Here is a 20940-nt window from a genome sequence, read left to right on the forward strand (position 1 = left end):
CTGGGTAGTGTGATTCCTTTTTAAAAATTATTTTATTTATTCACTCATTCATTCATTCATTGTGCGCTACGTCTTCATTGGGGCCCGCGGGCTTCTCTGGTTGTGGCGCGCGTGGTAGCGTAGTTCTTGTTCTGCAGCCGGCCGGGAGAGGCTGTCTCTGTTTCTTCTAGGAGCCTGGGGTCCAGAGGCCTGGAGAGGAGCTGGCAAAGGAAATGCAGAGGCTCTAATGAAGGAGGCGAGGCATGGGATGTTCCTAAAGGGAACGATCCAGATTTCCCTGTTGTGTTTTTTGCGTCTTGTCATTTAAGATGCTCGGAACATAACAAGTGGACATACTGTATTGTAAATTTTTTAATGTTCGTATTCTGCTGCCTCAACATCCCCACATACTGGCTGTGAGCACATCCCCACCCCACCACCCCACCCCGGGTGACTGGGTACACCAGAGTGATGAGGCTGTGGCCCCAACTCAAGTTCCCCTTCTTGTCCTCCCATGACTTAGTGACATTCCAACCCACCAATGAAATCCCCCCATGACTTCTGCCTGGGTACTCCGCCCTGATCCCCAGTAATGGCACTTACCTAGGGGGCCCCACTCTTCTGCTTCGTTGAGGATGCTCTCCAGGTGCTCCTCCTATATGGCTCCTGTGTGAGGTGGCATGCCAGTCTCTCCTAGGACCTGTGAATATAATAAATCCTTTATATGCCTCTAAGGGTACAATTTCCACAACTGTGTTGTAGTGCTCCATAAAGACCCCACAAGTGGGACTTATTTCTCTCTTCACCATATGGGGGAGTAACACATGATATGATATCACTCAGATACAAAGTACCTTCACTCATAGCCGCAAACTAATAAACATTATCTTGTTTCTTTTCAAATACATGTGGATGGAAGCTTTACAATCAGTTTTCTCAGTTTCACTATGTTTGCTCAGAGTCAAGAGAGAAAGGGCTTCACACATGGCCATTACTGGGATGTTGGGGAGGAAGAGGTTGGTGTCCCTAAAAAAGATGGACAGTAGTGAAATCTTTTCTATAAAGTTTTAAATAAATTGATGAAGTTCATCAAAAGTAAGTTGGGAAAATATAGGGTAGATTTTTTTTAAATGAGGGTGCTTTGACATAAATTATAATTTTAAGCATATGTTATTATCCAAGTATCTTTATTTTGTCTCTTCTGTTTTTTGAAGAGGTATTCCCTTTAAAGGGAGATATTGTTTTGTAGACTGCATTCAGCCAACAGGAACACAAAGGAAAACCTGAAAGCACACACTGCAATGTCATTCAGTCACAAACTGCATGCTTTTTTTTTTTTTTCTGGCCGGGCTGCACGGATTTCGGGGATCTTAGTTCCCCGACTAGGGATCAAACCTGGAGCCATGGCAGTGAAAGTGCCAAGTCCTAACTACTGGACTGCCAGGGAATTCCCAATAAACTGCACTGCTCTTTAACTCTATGTAGCTCAAAGCTTCAGAGATAATTTTGTAGGCTTCAGTATGTGCAATCAAGGAACAATTAAAAAAGAGTTAAGCCAAGATCATGACAGGGGAAATGGATATCTGTCAGGATGCCAAGTCGGAAGTAGATGATGTGGTATTCTGCCTGTTTCCCACACAAAATAATTCTTTCCTGCATGAGTACATCTCAGTGTTTCTGTTGAAACCCCAACAAGTCCAACTATTTTTTCCATATATTTCTAACTCAATTTCCTGAAATAGATACTGCTATGGTCTCAATGTTTGTTTTCCCCTCAATTCTTATGTTCAAAACCTAATGCCTAATGTCATGATATTAGGACATAGGATACTTGGTAGGTGGTTAGGTCAGAAGGGCTCTACCCTCATGAAAGGAACTGTGCCCTTATAAAAGAGGGCCCGGAAAGTTCACTGCTTTTACAATGTGAGGACATGGCAAGAAAAAGGAGGCTTTCTATGAAACAGGAAGTGGGCTCTCACCAGACACTGAATCCATGGGAAACTTGAGTTTGGACTTCCAGCCTCCAGAGCTGTGAGAAATAAATGCCTGTTGATTATAAGCCACCCAGTATATGATGTTTTCTTACAGCAGTTCGAATGGACTAAAACAGATAAAATTAATTTTAAAATATGAGACTTATCTGGGACTTCCCTGGCAGTCAAGTGCTTAAGATTCAGCACTCCCAATGTGGGGGGTATGGGTTCGATCACTGGGAGGGAAACTAATATCCTGCTTGCTGCATGGCGCAGCCAAATAAATAAATAAATAATAAAATAAAATAAGATGGACTTCCCTGGTGGTCCAGTGGGTACTTCCTGCTCCCAATGCAGGGTGCCTGGGTTCGAACCCTGGTCGGGGAACTAGATCCCGCATGCATGCCACAGCTAAGAGTTCCCATGCCACAACTAAGAGTCTGCAAGCTGCAACTAACAGCCCACATGCCACAACTAAAAAAGATCCCGCATGCCACAACTAAACATGCCACAACGAGGATCCCACGCACTGCAACTAAGACAGGGCACAGCCTAAATAAATAAATAAATATTTTTTTAAATAACAAAATAAAATAAGAGACTTATCTGAAAAGAAGAGCCACTTACTAAATGTTTTTTCCTACTAGGAGAGTGCCTACCACGATCACAGTCTTAGTATGTGTGCAACAGGGACACCTTATCCCTGAGATAAACATTTCATTATTATTTGAGCATGACGTTAGTTGTCCAAATAATTATCCTGAAAAATTGCTAGAGTTGAGGGATCAAGCTCTTGCCTCCCTGATCTTTACAAACTGTATTTTGAGGTAACTGAACGGAAGATTATGGAAAAACTCTTCTTTACAGAGGATTTCTAGCTAATAAATGCAGAAATAGCAGAAGTAGGTGAAATGTTTCAACAGCTTATAAAATAATTAACGACATCAGTGCATGCTGATACAATAGATGAAATAGATAAAAATACAATAGATAAAAGATGCATGGAAACTTGGTACCTGGAGAGAAACGCTAATAACATTGGAAACCAAACACAAAAGAGAGATACCCAGACATCAGAACAGGCTTATGTGATACAGTCACAATTTCTTAACATTGTATGTGGAGTATTAAGGCCAAAGGATGAATCTGAATTTCAAACTTGTTTGGATGGCAAGACTATTCACTGAAATTGGAAATGAATTTCTGTTATTCATGATGAGTTCATGGTGTGTTTAAGACATTCAAGTGGACGCTTTGGATTGAGGAGGTTGATGGGCGTTCGGAACAGAATTAGGATCTGAGTTAGGGCTGGACACAGACACTTACCAGCTGGCTGAGCAGAATGAAGGATGTTTTGAAAACAAGAAATATGAAAATATTTTTCTTCTTATTTAAGAATTTACTGTATATCTACACTAACTTTAGAGCAATGGGAAAGCGTAGAGAATGTAGATATTTACAAACCCTAATAATGTCAATTTATTTCCTGTAAAGTTGCCAAAGGCATGTAAGGGGGAAAGGATAATATATTGAACAAATTTGCCGGAAAAATTATATGGTGGGGCTTATGTTAAAAGTAAATTTAGGGGGCTTCCCTGGTGGCGCAGTGGTTGAGAGTCCGCCTGCCGATGCAGGGGACACGGGTTCCTGCCCCGGTCCGGGAGGATCCCACATGCTGCGGGGCGGCTGGGCCCATGAGCCATGGCCGCTGAGCCTGCGTGTCCGGAGCCTGTGCTCCGCAACGGGAGAGGCCACAACAGTGAGAGGCCCGCGTACCGAAAAAATAAATAAATAAATAAATAAATAAATAAATTTAAGGACTTCCCTGGTGGTACAGTGGTTAAGAATCTGCCTGCCAATACAGGGGACACGGTTTCGATCCCTGGTCCGGGAACATCCTACATGCTGTGGCGCCACTAAGCCTGTGAGCTGCAACTACAGACCCCGCGTGCCTATTGCCCACGAGCCACAACTACTGAAGCCTGTGAGCCACAACTACTGAGCCCACATGCTGCAACTACTAAAGCCCATGTGCCCAGAGTCCGTGCTCCGCAACAAGGGAAGCCACCGCAACAAGAAGCCCGCGCACCGCAACAGAGTAGCCCCCGCTCTCTGCAACTAGAGAAAGCCTGCACGCAGCAACGAAGACCCAGCACAGCCAAATATAATAAATCAATAAAATAAATAAATTTAAAAACAAAAAGAATGTTGCCTTCAGTAGCTCCCTGGTGGTCCAGTGGTTAGGACTCGGCCGTGGGCCTGGGTTCAATCCCTATGCGGGGAACTAAGATCATGCAAGCCGGGCAGTGGGGCCAAAAAAAAAAAGAATATTGCCTTCTCAGGTTTTAAATCTTCCTCTTTTTAATTTGTAGTACTTAAAAAAATAGTAGTACTTATTGAATTTATTATTTATATATTAACTCTTTTAAAATTATAGGTAGCTCAATATCTTCTTAAAGGGTTTTTTTCTTGTTTCAATTTTAATTTTTTTTAAATAAAAGAAGCCTGCTATTATCATATAGTTTGTGCATATGCTATGAAAATTTTTATATTTGCTTTGAGAACTCCTGCAAGGCATGACAAATTAATAGTGTTGTAGAATGTGAAATAAAGTGGAATCACTGATGTCAAGGGGTTTTAACGTGGAGCTGGGAGGCTATTAATTAGTGGACATCCTGCACCTCCCCACCTGGTGAAACCATGAACTTTTGATCTGAGCCAACCTGCAAATATTCCAAGGACTCTGCAATAACACTTGCAACTTGTCACACTAATGGACTATTACTTCCCTCTAGTGATAGTCTTAGTACATAATCCTGTTCAACCAAGACTAACTTCTGCCTCCAATTCCAATTAAAATTCTGTAATACAAAACTCTCTTTGCATTTAAAATCCCCTGTATTTTACTCCCTAGCAGAATACCTTTTGGGTTGCTACTTGAATGCGTGTCCCGAATTGCAATTCTGTGATCCCAAGTAAATGTGTTGTGCTTGATTACTGCCTCTCAGGTTTACTGAGGTGGACAGTATCAACGATAGACTAATGTTATCTAACTTTATGTAGTTATTATTTTAGACAATAATGAAGCACACCGAGATATTTTTTTGCATATAATTCCCTTTTTCATTCCAAAATCTTATTGAATTGATTTTTCTTACTTGAAAACTCTTCCAAGATTTTCATAAAGAAACAAAAACAACAAATAAGGACTGTGGCTTGTCTCAGTCTTTTCACAACTGGAATGCATTTTTTTCTAATCCTATATAAAGTTTTATGCTGAGAAATACGAGCTAAAGCAGAATTTTATAAATGTGGATGCAGGTTTTGCTGGGTCTAATTTTATGTGTTTTATTTATTTATTTTTTTTAATTTGAAATATAGTCGAAACTAAGGTTCCCTTAGTTTCAGGTGCTGTAAATACATTTTTTTCCTGGCCGCGCCATGCACCTTGGGGGATCTTATTTCCCTGACTAAGGATCGAACCCGCCCCCGCTGCAGTGGAAGCCCGGAGTCTTACCCACTTTACCGCCAGGGAAATCCCTTGACGCGTTTTTAATTTGTCCTTCCCGCACCTACTTGGCCCATTAATGCCCAAACAGGTTGGGGGTGGGTCTAGTCCGCACCGCACTCGGTGGCTTGAGGGGAACTACATTACCTAGAAGACTGTGCGCGGATCGGCTTGTTCTCCGCACCAATGAAGGCCCCAAACAGAGGTTCTTCCGGGATTGTGAAATACGAGGGGACGGAACTTCCGGTGTCTTTCTGTTGGCGGCGGTTTGGGGACTTTCCTGCGTTTGCAGGACCCAAAGCTCTAGATCACTAGGTGCAGCCCAGGTAACGGAAACTGGAAAAAGCTCGAGGGGACGCCGTCCACACTCCGCGGGAGTGAGCGGGATGCGGAACCTGCTTCCGGAATATTCGGACCACGTTACCACCATTATCCCGCCGCGCTCAACGGGTCCTACGGCAACCAGCGGGCTACAAGACCCGACCTGTAAGGTCGGATCTTAACAAACGGCACCGCGAAACAGAGGAAAGCTTCAAGTGAGCTTTATTAGGGAGCGCTCCCGGGCGAGGTTCACTGGTCCGAGAGAAAGGGGTCAGAGAAGTCGCGCCCAGTACTGGATGAGAGGGATTTTTATTGGGGTAAAAGCAGAAGGCGGCTTGCAAGGGGAGGGGGTGGTTTGCTATACAGGGTAATTCCTTATTTGGTGAGGATACAGCAGGGCCAGGTGTTGGTTGGTCTGTTGTGGGGCGTAAGCCCATTTTCCCTTCCCATCAGCCCCATTGTTTTCTGGGCGGGAAGTTAGAGTCTCTTGTTGATTCCCAGAACAGGTGAGGTCGTTATGTCCCAATGCCTCTCCTACCTCATACTGGTCGATGTTTACTCTTACCCCCCGGGCCTCCTTTCACCCGGGCCAACAGACCTTACACGACCTAGGTGACTGTTGGGGCCCCCCAGATCCTGACCCGAATCCTCAAGCCTCCAATGAGGGTCTCCTGTTCAGGGCACTGCGGTTCAGGCCCCTGTCTCCAGAACTTTAGGTGTGCGTGTGTGGTGGCCCTATTTCTGACAGGCCGTGTGGACAGTGTTAAAGGCTGGGGGCTTGGCACGTGCAAATCCTTGGAGAGTCACAAGAGCCGGGAACATTCTGGAAACCTGGGGTTGGAGTCCCTTCTTCAGAGACGTGGCATTATGGAGGAGTCGTATGAGCCCTTCTGGGCCAACAGTCGGCATTTTGGAAGTCATGGAGGGTTGTGAATAAATCAGGAAGACACACTGAGTTAGTTTTAAAGTATTTCAGAGGCTGTTCAGGGGAGAACAGACTGGGAAGGGGGAGCTGAGGGTGGAGGCAGGGAGACCTGGGAGAGCCTAGTGCATTCCACTCCAGAGAGTAAGTAGGTTTCTGGACCAGAGTGGTGCCTATGGAACTTATTGACCTGAAACAAATAGCCTCCCAGCTATTTCTTCTGCAAAGATGAGTTTTTTTCGGGATCATCAGGGAATTGCAATTGAGATGTGCGGCCATGATGAACTAACACTTTTATAGAGATTAAAGAGGGAAGTTAGAAGGGCTATAGTCACCAGAGTCCATGGCTTTTCGTTGCCTGAGTCCTTTCCAGGAGAGAAGAGAGTCGTCTTCTTCCTTTTGGATACTGTTATTGTCTCAGGTCAGTAAGGGCTCCCCCTTCTGGTGTGCCAACTCTAACTGAGGTTTCTGTTTATTAATTTTTTACAAAGGAATACAACTAATAAGGTTCATAATAAATCTGCAAGATAATTGGCAATGAATGTTGTTCTAAGCAAAAGGACAGAGTAAAGGACAATAAAGATTTTCTTTTGGCTGAGCATCTGGAAGACATGTCAGGGAGAGATTAAAATTGGATTTTGGAGGGAGTTCCCTGGTGGTCCAGTGGTTAACACTTGGCGCTTTCACTGTTGTGGCCCTGGGTTCAACCCCTGGCGGGGGAACTAAGTAAGATCTTGCAAGTTGTGTGGGGCAGCCAAAAAAAAAAAGTAAGGAGTTAACAGTCGGGGCCAATTGGTGACACAGGGGCTGCTGGAGTCCCTAATCTGGAATTGGGGGAGGAGGTCGCTAGCTCAGTAATGTCCATGTGGTGACAGCCTAAGTCCTGGACTCTGGCCATGTCTGGACTCAAATTTAGGAGGGAAAGTCTTGTCACTTTTCTGTGCAAGGAGACCTCAGATCAAAGTAGAGAGACCTGGGGTTGGAGGGCAGGGCAAACTGGGTGGGACTTTCTGAGGTTGCCTGAAGATGGGAGGGTCCTGTGGTTCCAGGGCTTTCTGGGGAAGCAAGGGTATAAGGAGTAAGGAGCCTTGCCTGAGATGGAGATGGAGAAGGAGTTGTGAGATTGTATAGATTCACTGTTCTGAACACTCAGCCGACTGCCCACTCCTTGTGGAGTCAGAAAAATGTCAGCCATGCTGGTGGAGCAGCCCAGGCCCAGTCAAGGGCACACGTGCCTCAGCTCTCCCAGGAAACTACAAGGTTAAAAATGTATAGATTTGGCAAGTTAATCTTGTGTAAGCAAGTAATAACTGCTTAAAATGAGAATATATATCTGTGTTATAATAATATATATGTTTAGGTTTTGTCTTGAGTTCTTCACATAGAGCTCTGAACCCCTTAGAATTGCCTGGGAATTAGGACTGTTTTTGTTATTCACAACTAGCCCTTTTTATCACGTGGAAGTTTATTATAATGAAGTGACATAGGGTGGATTCTCCAGATACCCTCAGGATGGGACTGCTCTCTAGAAAAAACAAGTGAGTAGAAGTTTCAACTCCCAGACCTACCCGGCAACTCCTAAGGATCTGAGGGGACCTGGAGATTAAGTATAAAAACTGCTGAACAATGAAGTTCAAGGTTCCTTCAGATTGGTGAACACATTGAAATTGTGGAAGTGCTGGAAGGGTGGCATGTACTGAAAGGGCCTGGAAACCCCTGATGCCCTCTACCTCCCCCACCCTGACGTAGACGTCATTTCCATTTGACTGTTCCTAAATTGTATACATTACAGTAAACCGGAAAAAGTAAGAAAAGTGTTTTCCTAACTTCATGGGTCATTTCAGCAAATTATCAAAACCGAGGAGGGGTTTATGGGAAACCCTGAATTTGTAGCCAAGTGGGACAGAAGTCCTGGTAGCCTGGGGACCAGGGATCGGAACTGGTTTCTCAAAAGAGGGCAGTTTATTGGCCTGATGCCTTAAACCAGTGGATTCTATCACTAATTTCAGGTAGTGTAATAATAGGAATGAATTGTAGGGCACCAGGGTGGTGTCATAAAATTAGATAATTGGTGGTTGAGAAAAGATACTTTGTCTCAGAAAGCCTTGAAAGACATGTAAGAAAAACGTAATTTTCAAAAACATTTATAGAAATCTTAATCCTGTGTTCTGTAATAGCTGAATCTTACCATGGGAGAGGTAATAATGCATTTGGTATGTACACATTATGAGACAGACATCCTAAGTGTTGCCGTTTACATGAAGACACTGAGACTCAAAGAGGGTGAGTGGGTTCTTTTTGCCACACCACACGGCATGTGGGATCTTAGTTCCCCAACCAGGGATGGCACCTGGGCTCCCTGCAGTGGAAGCTTGAAGTCTTAACCACTGGACCACCAGGGAAGTCCCAAGGACATTGAGTCTTTGTCTAAGGCTATCGAGTTGTCAAGCTATAGTTCTGAAGAGTGAGGATCTGAGGTCAGAGGTCAGCCTCAGATGACTCATGTCCAGGAAAAGGAAGGGAAGAAACAGCTCAGCCTTTACATCCTCACCATAATCACCTTTATCTCAGATACTCCCTCTTTTCACAGGTTCCCATGGTAGAAGCAGCATTTATGGTCCCTGGACAGGTAAGTGGAAGAAGCCCCTGTACCTACCCAGACGTCATCCCTACCCCTGGTCCTGACACACAGATATAGGAGACAGTGTTGTCCTGGGATTATAGACCCTTAGGTCTGGACCCTGGCATCATCTCAGGCACAGGATCATTAATCAAGGCAGAAGTTGTACAGAGGTGTTCCCATGTGTCCAGTGGAGAAGGTCAAGTGGTGACATGTCCTTGGGCACAGCCTGGAGATGAAACTGAGAGGGGAATGTTCAGGGAACTGCAGGACCCATGACTTGGGCTGATAAAGACTGAAGTCATGAGTCATTCCTGGGATGGGAGCCTGAGGAGCTGGGCCTCTCCTGAAGGGGCGGGTCCATGCCATGTTGGCCGCAGAGGAGGGAAGTGATCTGACGCTGGGTCTGAAGAGGCTGCTCTGCCTGCAGAGAGGAGGAAGATGGTGGTGGTAGTGGGGGTGGGGTGCAAAGGAGCCAGGGGTCCAGTGGAAGGCACAGTCCTGTTGAATGTCGATTGTGGCTGGATCCTGGCAATGGCTCTGTAGCAGGAGAGGAAGTGAGTTTCTCAATCTCATTGGTGGTACACCTGACTTTCTGCTGTACAGGATGAGAAAGAATAGTCTGACATGACCCCAGGATGTTTGCCTCTAAGTGATGGTGGGGACGCCATGTCTGAGACGGGAAGTCAAAAGTAGGAGTAATGGACAGAAGGAATCTCCAGAGTTCTGTGTCCCCATGCTGAGTCTGAGATATTGTTGGGGTGTCTCACAGGAGGTGTCAACTGGGCCATTGGAAACACACCTGGAGTTCAGGGAAGGTGGGGTTCAGGATTGAAGATACCCCTTAGCAGGTGGATGGCATGTGGACCATGTCAGATTCCAGGCCCTCAGGTCATGTGTGGGTTCCATGAAAGTTGTAGGGTGGGGAGGGTGTTCTCCGTGGACTGGCTCATCTCCCTGGGCACAGGGACAGGGGTGGCTGTCATCACTAAGATGGATGAGGCAGTGCAGTGACCATGAGTGTGGGGGGGGTGCAAGTGGCCTCAGGGGAAGTCCTTGTCGTGGCACAGGATTTGAAAGGGTGGATAAGGTATGGATTCAGAGCAAAGCAGGAATGGAGGTCAGATGACAGGGAGGTAAGGCCTGGGGCATTGTTTCCCCTCCACAGGTTCAAAGTTTTGTGATGACAGTGGTTGGAACCTGAAGAGTGTGAGACTGGATGACAGAACAGCTGAGGGCAGATGAGAGCAGCTGGGACAGCGTCTTGGGCTTGGCTGGGGGGTGGGGGGCGGGGCTTGGAAACAGAGGAGCAGAGAGAGGAAGGGGTGAGTGCTGCGGGGTCAGCACGTGGGACACTGTGGAGGACTAGGGCTCTGGGCATCTGACCCCACACAATGTCTGGGTGCTGATGTGGGAACAGGGATCAAGGCCTTGTGGGGGTATGGAAAAAAGTGCTGGGACCACCTGTAGCAGCGGGTCCCACAGAGGCCTGGGGAAGCACTGAGTGCTGGGTGGCACATGGGGAACAGAGTGAGGTGCCGAAGGCCTGAGGCTGAGGTGGTGGCGTGGGGGTCACGGTCGGGCACATGAGGGAGTTGTGAACCTGCAGGGCTGGGCAATGGAGAGGGAGGGAGTGTGAGCATGGACTCAGGGCCTTTATCCCCACACTTTACTCCAGGGGGCTGAGGACAAGTGTCATTGTATGTGGGATGGTCTGTTTGATCTCAGGAGAGTCGACTCTGAGGAGAGTGGCTGGGGTTTTGTGTGGCAGCCCCAAAGCATCTGTGAGACTGCTTGTCTCCCTCTCTTTTTTAACTGAATGATGTAATTCTAGCAGGTTCCTGTGACATGAGGACCTGGTGTGTCCTCTGAGCTGGGTCACTGGGGTAGACGACCATGATCTGGGGTCCTGGTTGCAGAGGCTGCTGTGAACTCACTTGTCCCCCTCATGACAGGGCCATGTGATCTTTGAGGATGTGGCTGTGTCCTTCTCCCAGGAGGAGTGGGATCTCCTTAACGATGCTCAGAGACTCCTGTACTGTGACGTGATGCTGGAGAACCTGTCACTTATAGCCTCCCTGGGTAAGGACCCCTGTTCCACACCATTGCCCCGTATGGGACTCTGCCCTTCTTTTTGCATGGCTCACTCCATCCTTCCCAGCCTGGACCTTGGACATTGCTTACTTCCCTGATTTCCTGGCACTTGAGCTGCATTCCCCCACCCTGTGTGTGTTCAGCCCTGTACCATAGGCTCTGAAGCCTTTTACAGAAGACTTTGGTCTCAGAGGCTTGAAGCCTGTCCAGCTGATGCCACTTAGCTTTGCCACTGCTAGGTGTGTTAACTGTTCAGATGTGTGCAAGATCCGTGTCACACATTCTAACCCTTTTTTTGCACTGCCTGTGTCAGGAATTACAGACACTTACATGGTCAGCATTTGTGGTCAACCCTAGATTATTTTTGCACGACTCCTTAAGGTTCTTCTAGTGATACATTTTTTTTCCTGAAATCTGTCATTGGTTGGTTCACTCTGGGCCAGTGTCTTTCTCCTAATGGCCCTATTTTCCTCTGAGGAGTTTGATCTGGTAGGGCTCATAGTCACCCAGCCTGAGCTGAAAGCTGGAGGCAACCCTGGGTGCCTGACGAGGTAGGCCCCTGTCTAGTCATAGGACGAGGGTTAATTACATCCTGAGCCTGGTGAGCAGGAGCTGTAGGAAGGCATGATATCATTGATGAGTTCTAATCCTACAGGGAAATGTCCTTTGCTCTCTCCTCTTTCAGCGTCAAGACTCATCATGCTCATACTTAATTTCTTTCTTCCACTTCTCCCCATTTTGACACTTTGCCCACTTTTCATTTCTACTGTGATTTCTGACTCCTGTTTTCCACCTTAGTGTCCTCCACACCTCTCCTTTCCCCCTGTTTGCACTGTTCTCCAATTTTATGTATTTTGTATATTGTATATGCATATCGTTAATGTATCATGAGAGATACATGTTTACTTATATTGTCTTTGAATACTGATAGTCAGGTGTAATTGCATTTTCCTGGATTGAGACACGCATTCTACAGAGCTGACCCTTGTCACCACCAGAAAGTCCTGCTGAAAGCCATTGGCCGAGGAGTGGGTTGTTCTAGCCTCTCCTCTCAGCACGGCGTGACATCCTGGTATCCTGTGTTCTTGCGGGTTTGAGACATTTCCTATTCTGTGACCATCAGAGCCCTAGTATTGCACAGTATCCCCTTCTACCACTTGACCCTTCCTCCCTTGTTTTAATAACAAACCCATGGGCTTATACCTACATGTGTCATGCACAAATTTGTAGTAGACTCCTGTACCACCAATGTCTCCATACAGTTTATCAGCATTTTTGTGCTTTCAGGGTGTTGGTGTGCAGTAGGTACTGAGGAGGCTGCTTCTGAACAATGTGTTTCTGTAGAACTAGTGACACAAGACAGGAATCCAAATCCAGACAGATCTATCCTGAAGACTCTTACTTTGGATATGGGTGCCCTGGTAGAGAAATGTGTTTTGTACCTGGCTGAGCACCAAGGAGTGCATTCTGGGCTGAAACCATCCTCTTCTGGGGTCTGTGGGAAAATGTTCACTTCTCACCTACAACATCACCAGAAGCAGCCCAGTGGAGAGAAACACCTCAGAAGCGAGGAAAATGGAGCCTTGCTTATGACAAGCTGCAAAGTCTTTTTACCCAACAATATGTTCACATGCAGAGAGGTTGAGAAGGCATTCCTAAGAAGCTTGGGCTTTCCCCATCACCAGCCGTCCCACGATGGAGAGCACCCAGGTAGAAGCAGGCAGAGCAGGGAGGTCTCTCACCCTGGGCAAGGGCATTATGAGTGCAATGAATGTGGCAAAGCCTTCAGTAAGAAGTATAAATTCATGGAGCACCTGAGAGTTCACACTGGTGAAAAACCTTATGAGTGCAGTGACTGCGGGAAGTTCTTTAGACTCACCTCCAGTCTTACTCACCATAGGAAGGTTCACATAGGAAAAAGGCTTCATGAGTGCCCTAATTGTGGGAAAGTGTTTGCCCACAAATATAAACTTGTTGAGCACCAGAGAATCCACACTGGAGAAAGACCCTATGAGTGTAATCAATGTGGGAAAGCTTTCCTTCAAAAGGATACACTTGTTAGGCACCAAAAAGTCCACACTGGAGAAAGTTCTCATAAGAGCAGTGAATGTGGGAAGCCCTTCCTTTACAAAAAAAACCTCCTTGTGCATCAGAGGAGAAAAGAAAAGCCTTATGAGTGTAGCAAATGTGGGAAGTCATTCGTCTTCAAAAAAAGGCTTCTTGATCACCAGCGAATCCACACCGGAGAAAAGCCTTATATGTGCAGTGAATGTGGGAAAGCCTATGTCTACAAAGGAAGTCTTGTTGTGCATAAGAGAAGTCATACTGGAGAAAAGGCTTATGGATGTAAATGTGGGAAGTTCTTTACAAGCAGCTCTGCCCTCAGTAAACACCAGAATGTTCACACTGCAGAAAGGCCTTATGAGTGCAGTGAATGTGGGAAAGCTTTCAAGGTCAAAATTAAACTTGTTGAGCACCAGAGAATCCACACTGGAGAAAAACCCTATGAGTGTAATCAGTGTGGGAAAGCCTTCAAGCTCAAGTATTCACTTGTTCGGCACCAAACTGTCCACACTGGAGAAAAGCCTTTTAATTGCAATGAATGTGGCAAGCCTTTCAGTTACAAAACAAGTCTTCTTGAGCACCAGAGAATCCACACTGGAGAAAGGCCTCACACATGCAATAAATGTGGGGAAGGCTTTGTCTACAGAAGAAGTCTTGTTGTCCACCAGAGAATCCATACTGGAGAAAGGCCTTATATGTGCAGTGAATGTGGAGAAGCCTTTGTCTATAGAAGAGGTCTTATTGCCCACCAGGGAATCCATACTAGAGGAAAACCTTGAGTGTAGTTCCTTGCAGGCAGCTCCAGGCTCATAAAAAACAAGAAAGTTCACACTGGAGAAATGCCCTCCAGACTTAAACTTTCCTTCACTTGAGTTAATATCTAGCAGCATATAGAGTAGGTGTCATAGAGTAAGTGAAAATTTAACTTACGTGGAGCCAAACTTTCGTAGACTGGTAGTATCCTGTTACAGTCTTACCAGAAGCACCAGAACGTGAGTTCCTGTTCTTTACATTCTTATCAACACTTGGTATGGTCAGGCTTTCTAACTTCAGTGATGTAAGAGGTGTATAGTGGTATCTAGTGATTTTAACTAGTATTTCCCTATTGACATGATGTTGAGTGGTTTTTCATGTGATAATTTCATTCATAGTTTTTTGAAATTTCTGTTTATATGATTTGTCATCTTAATTACTGAGTTTTGACATTTCTTCATGGATTATTGATTAAGGTTCTCTAATGGAAATATCTGACATTATTTTCATCCAGAATTGGTCTTCTCATTTCAGTAGGTTTTCCAGAGAAAAAGTTTTCAGCTTTAATGGAGTCTTACTTGTGCATTTATTCTTTTACTGCTTATGCTTTTGGTGTTCTATCAATAAATGAAAAATGTTTCCCAAATTTAAAGACAGAAGTTTTTCTATGTTTCCTTCTGAAACTTTAAAGTTTAGTTTTTTTTATTGATGTAAATGATTCATATTTAGTTCATTTTTGGAAGTTCTTTTTAAAATATGGATACCCAGTTGCTGCAGTGATACTGACTTAAATACCTTCTCCACTGAATTGCTTTTGTATCCTCATTGAAGGTCAATCATATGTATATGTTTACTTCTGAACTTTATCTTCTGTTGCATTTATCTACTTTATTTATGTCAATCCTTTCATGTGTTGAATAATTTGTTGTTTTAATATGCCTTGAAATCAAGGTGATGTACTCCTTGGACTTTCTTTTTCAAAGTTGTTATGGCCATTCTTACTCCTTTGCCTTTCCATGTGAATTTTAGAATCCACTTGTGAATTTGAACATCCCCAAAACCAACTAGGATTTTGACTGGAATTGCATTTAATCTTTAATTTAGAAAGGCATACTGAGTGTCCCAATTCATAAACATGATAGCTTATTTTATTTAGATCTTAGATTAATTTTTGTTAGCAATGTTTTTTAGTTTTCTGTTTATAAGTCTCGTATGACTTAAACATCCCCAGGTATTTTCTACATAGACTGATATAGTGAATGGAAACTTTAAAAAAAATTTTTCAATTTCTGAATTTTTCATAGCTATTACAGTTAGATATTAAACTAAGGATAGAAGCAATCCTTCTTGATCTTATAAACATCTACAAAGAGTTATTAGAGGGACTTCCCTGGTGGTGCAGTGGCTTAGAATCCACCTGCCCTGGTCCGAGAAGATCCCACGTGCTGCGAAGCAACTAAACCCATGTACTACAACTACTAAGCCTGCACTCTAGAGCCCATGAGCCACGACTACTGAGCCCATGTGCCACAACTACTGAAGCCTGCATGCCTAGAGCCCGTGCTCTGCAACAAGAGAAGCCACCACAATGAGCAAGTCAAGCACCACAACAAAGAGTAACTTCCACTTGCTGCAACTAGAGGAAGCCTGCCTGCAGCAATGAAGACCCAACACAGCCAAAATTAAAAATAAATAAATTTATTTAAAAGAGCTATTAGAAATACTATACCTTTGATTGATTATTAAAATATTTGTGTTAGAATAAAAGGAGGACAGCTGCTTATTGTTCTGGAGCAGGCCCAGACCAAGAGTACTCCCTGGTGAGTGCCTTGGAAGGGTGGCTGGGTTGGAGCAGCCCAGGCAGGGAACAGTTTATTGGGGTTTTCTTTTTTGTTTTTTTGTTTTTAATTTATTTGGCTACATTGGCTCTTAGTTGTGGCAAGCAGGATATTCACTGCAGCATGCAGGATCTTTTCATTGCGGTGCATAGGCTCTTAGTTGCACAGGCTTCTCTAGTTGTGGCCCATGGGCTCCAGAGTGTGTGGGCTCAGTAGTTGAGGTGCATGGGCTTAGTTGCCCTGCAGCATGTGGGATCTTATTTCCCTGACCAGGAATTGGACCTGCGTCCTTTGCATTGGAAGGTGGATTCTTAACCACCAGACCACCAGAGCATTCCTTTTATTGACGATTTCTTTTCTCTTTCTTTTTAAAATTAATTTATTAAATTTATTTTTGGCTGCGCTGGGTCTTGTGGCTGTGTGTGGCCTTTTCTCTAGTTGCAGCGAGCAGGGGGTACTCTTTGTTGTGGTGGCTTTTCTTGTTGCAGAGCACACACAGGCTTTAGGCATGAGGGCTTTGGTAGTTGCAGCATATGGGCTCAGTTGTGGCACGTGGGCCCTAGAGCACATGGGTTTCAGTAGTTGCAGGGCGTGGGCGCAGTAGTTGTGGCACATGTGCTTAGTTGATCCACCACATGTGGGATCTTCCTGGACCAGGGATCGAACCTGTGTCCCCTGCATTGGCAGGCAGATTCTTAACCACTGGACCACCAGGGAAGTCCTATTGGCGTTTTCTTAAGCAGTACTTTAGGGAAAATTTATCCCACATTTAACACTTATAGAAAAAAATGTGTCAAATCAAGGAACTCAGATTCCACCTTCAGAAACTAGGAAAAGAAAAGAGAAATCCAGAGAAAGCAGAAGAAATTAATATCAAATCAAATATGAATGCCCTACAACTACTGAGCCTGTGCTGTAGGGCCTGCATGCTGCAACTTCTGAAGCCCATGCACCTAGAGCCCATGCTCCAAAACAAAGAGAAGCCAGTGCAATGAGAAGCCTGTGCACCACAATGAAGAGTAGCCTCTGCTCGCCACAACTAGAGAAAGCCTGTGCTTAGCAACAAAGACCCAACGCAGCCAAAAATAAAAATAAAATTTATTAAAAAAAACAAAAAAATAAAATTAACAAAAAACAACCCAATCGAGAAATGGACAAAATGGGAATTCCCTGGCAGTACATAGGTGGCCAACAGGCACATGAAAAGATGCTCAACATCACTAATTATTAGAGAAATGCAGATGAAAACTACAATGAAGTACCACGTCACACTGGTCAGAATGGCCATCATCAAGAAGTCTACAAATAACGTGCTGGAGAGGGTGTGGAGAAAACGGAAGCCTTCTACACTGTTGGTGGGAATTAAATTGGTGCAGCCACTGTGGAGAACAGTATGGAGGTTCCTTAAAAAACTAAAAATAAGAGCTGTCATATGATCCAACAATCCCACTCCTGGGCATACATCTGGAGAAAACTCTAATTGGAAAATATAGTGCACTGCTATGTTCATAGCAGCACTATATACAATCACCAGGGCATGGAACCAACCCATGTGTCCATCTATAGATGAATGGATAAAGATGTATATGTTAGGAGTATGGGATTAACAGATACACACCACTATATATAAATAGATAAACAATAGGATTTACTGTATAGCATAGTGAACCATATTCATTATCCTGTAATAACTTGCAATGGAAAAGAATCTGAAAGAATATGTTTTACATATATAATTTTGTAAAATATATGTATATATTTTACATATTTTTTCATATTTTGATAGATGTACTGCAAAGCAATTCAGTACACCAGAAACTAACGCAACATTGTAAATCAACTATATGACCATAAAAAGACATTTTTTAGAAAATACACATACCAAATGAAAGTATTAAAATAGATACGAAAATTTTTCTTTTTTACAAGATCCTCAGCAAGTGAAAGGAGAGCCCAGTCTACAAGCATGATAAGAACCTACTAAAGAATAAACTATTAGGCTATTTCTTGGGGTGGAACTATCAGAGTCTGACTTGGGATGGAAAGGGCTTTGAGCCAGGGTTGCCAGTTCAGGATGTGTAGTGAATTCCATCAGTGGCCTCATTCTATCCACGTGCTCCCCATCTCCTCCAATGCTGCCACCCCAGCCCTCCCTACAGAGAGAAGGTGACCACCGACTCCTCACCTGTTCCATCTTGCCCTTCCTGCCAACGCCCTGAGTTCTGCCGCCTGCCATGGTCTTCATGGGATAACCCCCATCCAGGCCAGAAGAACTCCGTATGGGTGGGGGAATCTTGTGTGATGGGGCTGCCAAGAACACCTCAGTGGGCCGTACCAGCCACTGCAGGTCTGGGCTGGTCCGGATGGCAGTCACCCTTGGGATGAGGTTGGCACTGGAGCCGGCCAGGTCTATGCACAAGTCCTAGAAGGAAACAGGAGGGGAAAGCTGAGGGGACCAAGCAGGTTCTGGATACAGGTGGAGTGAGAGGGAGGAGAAACTGTCCTGGACTGCTCATTTCTTTTTATATGCCCCTCATCCTCGATGGAAGCTCTCCCCCTTTCTTCCCAAGAATTCTGTCCCCTCATCCTGGATGGAAAGTCTCCCCCTTTCCTCCCAAGAATTCTGTCCCTTCATCCTGAATGGAAGGTCGCCCATTTCCTCCCAAGAATTCTGCCGCGCACTGCCTTTCTCCTCCATCCTGCGACTGCGTTCCCATTATGCCCTCAGCATCACCGGCTCGAAAGGGGGTTCTTATAAATGTACTCGACTTCTGTACTGACGCAGGAGCCCCTCAAGAGTTTCCCGAGTGAACTCGCTTTTTATCGGTGAACCGCCTTGCCACCAGCCCGCTTCCCCTCCTCCCCGCCCCTCCTGCCTGCTCCAGGCTGCCAGCGGAGGGAGGGCGCCCACTTTCTGCCGTCTCCCCGGGGAGCCGGGGTCCTGTGAGCAAGTCTCTGCTTGGCACGCGTTTGCTCGGCTCCCGCCGGACACAAGCCACAGCGCGCGGGCCGGAGCGCTCCGAAACAGCCGGCGCGGAAAAGGGACCATTCTTACCGGGACAAGCGTGCGTGCGCTTCCAGCAAGTCCAGGGCTCCCGGGACCGGGATGCTCCGGCCGGGACAGCCTCCCTCCCCGGCGAAGGAGGGACGCCGAACCGCGAGTCCCGCGAGCCCAGCCTTCCTGCGCATGGTCGGGAGAGCCAGTGCCGGAGGACTCGGCCAGGAAGTGACAGCAGGAGGAACCGTCCACGGCCCGGAAAGCGATGCAGCAGCGGGAGGACACCACGTGGTAGCACGCCAGGGGGTAGCGGGCGCTGAAGCGTGGCGTGCGTTGAAGCCGGAAGAATTCAGGGTGGTGGTAGGGTGCGGCTGGAGCGGGGCCGGGGCGGGGCGCGGTCCCTGCCCATCAGGCCGGCGGCTGGGTCCCCGACTGAGGAGCTAGCAGCCCAGAGGCGGGGAGCACCCGGCACCGCCTCCACTCTTTATAACAGTGTTTATGAATGAGACCTTACGTCACGGGGGTAAACCATCGCGGCGCCGGAGGGGTGGCGTGCGGGCCTGGACACATCTGCGCCCTCTTGGCCGCCCTCGCTTCTCTCGCAGCCCCTGCCGCCCGTCTGCCTGTGTTCCTTTATCATACGAGCGTTTAAGTAATGGGGTGTTAGGGTCCCGTGAAGCCCCCTAATTGAGCGAATTCGGGGATGACCTCCCTCAAGAAGGCAAGGAACGTCCGTGAAGCCTGCTGACGTAGACCTCCTTTGGGCATTACCTAATTTGGGGGAGGAACAGGCGGGAGCCGCTCCCGGGTACAGCCCGCCAGAAGATGCAGGGCGAGGCAGACAGGGCCGCGCAGAGCTCCCGGGATACTCGCACGTGTTCAAGGCGGACCCTTGTGCCCCGGGTCTGGTGGGGGCGCCTTTTTGCCAGTGTAGGAAGAGAGCCGGAACAATTCTGGGTCTCATGTATAGAAGAAACAGGTCCATGACTGCAAGGGGGTAAGCCGCGGTCCTGGAAGGAATGCGCCCCGACCCCCATTTCCGATGTTAGTCCTAATTCAGTGCGAACGGTGGAAGCAGACCCTCACCCCCTCGCCCCAAGCCCCCGGGCCCGACCAATACTAGGATTGTCACTGCGTATGGAAGCAGAAAGTCGGGGGTGTCCAAAATAAGAGACTAGGATAAACGACTTCCATGCTGGGTTTTGTTTTGTAAAACTTTTTAAATGGAAACAGCGCATTTATTATTATTTTTCTCGGCCTATGTGAGGATATTAGTGTTACTGTCAAATTCCGGCAGAATTTTCGGAAGCTGCATGCAAGGATGTCTGAGCAGATCGTTAGCCTCGTTCTGAGCTGGGGCTCCGGAGATGCGTGGAGGGGGCACGTTTTGTGGACAAGATCGTCAGCTCTGGGGAACCGGGTGGGGTGAGCTTCTTGGGGGAGCGCAAGTCCGAGCTGGGGAGGTGAGAGAGGTTCGTTCCTCCAGGGTGCTAGGCTGACTGACTGGGAGCCCCCAGCTGGTGATTTTCCAGCGCGGACTTGGGGCGCTGGAAGGACGGTGCACAGCACAGCCCAGGGCAGAGAACACTTACACACACACACACACACACACACACACACACACGCACCCCAAATCCAGAACATGGCAAATTCTGATGGGCAAACGACAGAGCAACTTCAACAAATGAATGGCCCAAGAATTTTAAAAAATGAAGTGATATCTATAAGTGAATTGAGACTTCCCAGATACATCTACTAAAAGTCATATAGATCCATTTTGGATCTGACTGCCTTAAAGAACAAACATATTTTTGGGAAAATTGAAAAAGACACTGAACACTGAAAAAATATATATACTTTAAAATGTATT

The 20940-nt window shown here is 46.2% G+C and overlaps 1 protein-coding gene and 1 long non-coding RNA gene across 6 annotated transcripts in view; one reads left to right on the plus strand and one right to left on the minus strand.

The window, feature by feature from the left end:
- Positions 1-14361, plus strand: part of LOC109548920 (uncharacterized) — a 56675-nt gene extending 42314 nt beyond the window's left edge. The window contains exons 1-5 of one of the 5 annotated variants that reach the window (XM_033846007.2): positions 5688-5996; positions 7004-7124; positions 9294-9332; positions 11279-11405; positions 12705-14361. In XM_033846007.2, coding sequence (XP_033701898.1) covers positions 7047-7124; positions 9294-9332; positions 11279-11405; positions 12705-14260 — 1800 coding nt within the window. In that variant the 5' untranslated portion in view covers positions 5688-5996; positions 7004-7046 and the 3' untranslated portion in view covers positions 14261-14361. Of the gene's footprint in view, positions 1-5687; positions 7125-8147; positions 8242-9293; positions 9333-11278; positions 11406-12704 lie in introns of those variants that run through there. The other 4 variants (XM_073796319.1, XM_033846006.2, XM_033846008.2 and 1 more) reach the window with 4 other exon arrangements.
- Positions 23-19631, minus strand: LOC117308949 (uncharacterized). The gene is made up of 4 exons (XR_012328120.1): positions 19128-19631; positions 18258-18494; positions 583-679; positions 23-200 (listed from the first exon to the last, which is right to left on the minus strand). It is a non-coding gene; the product is annotated as an uncharacterized lncRNA (long non-coding RNA).
- Positions 19632-20940: the final 1309 nt, after the last annotated feature.

This window comes from Tursiops truncatus, chromosome 19, assembly GCF_011762595.2.
Source record: "Tursiops truncatus isolate mTurTru1 chromosome 19, mTurTru1.mat.Y, whole genome shotgun sequence".
Classification (NCBI taxonomy): domain Eukaryota; kingdom Metazoa; phylum Chordata; class Mammalia; order Artiodactyla; family Delphinidae; genus Tursiops; species Tursiops truncatus.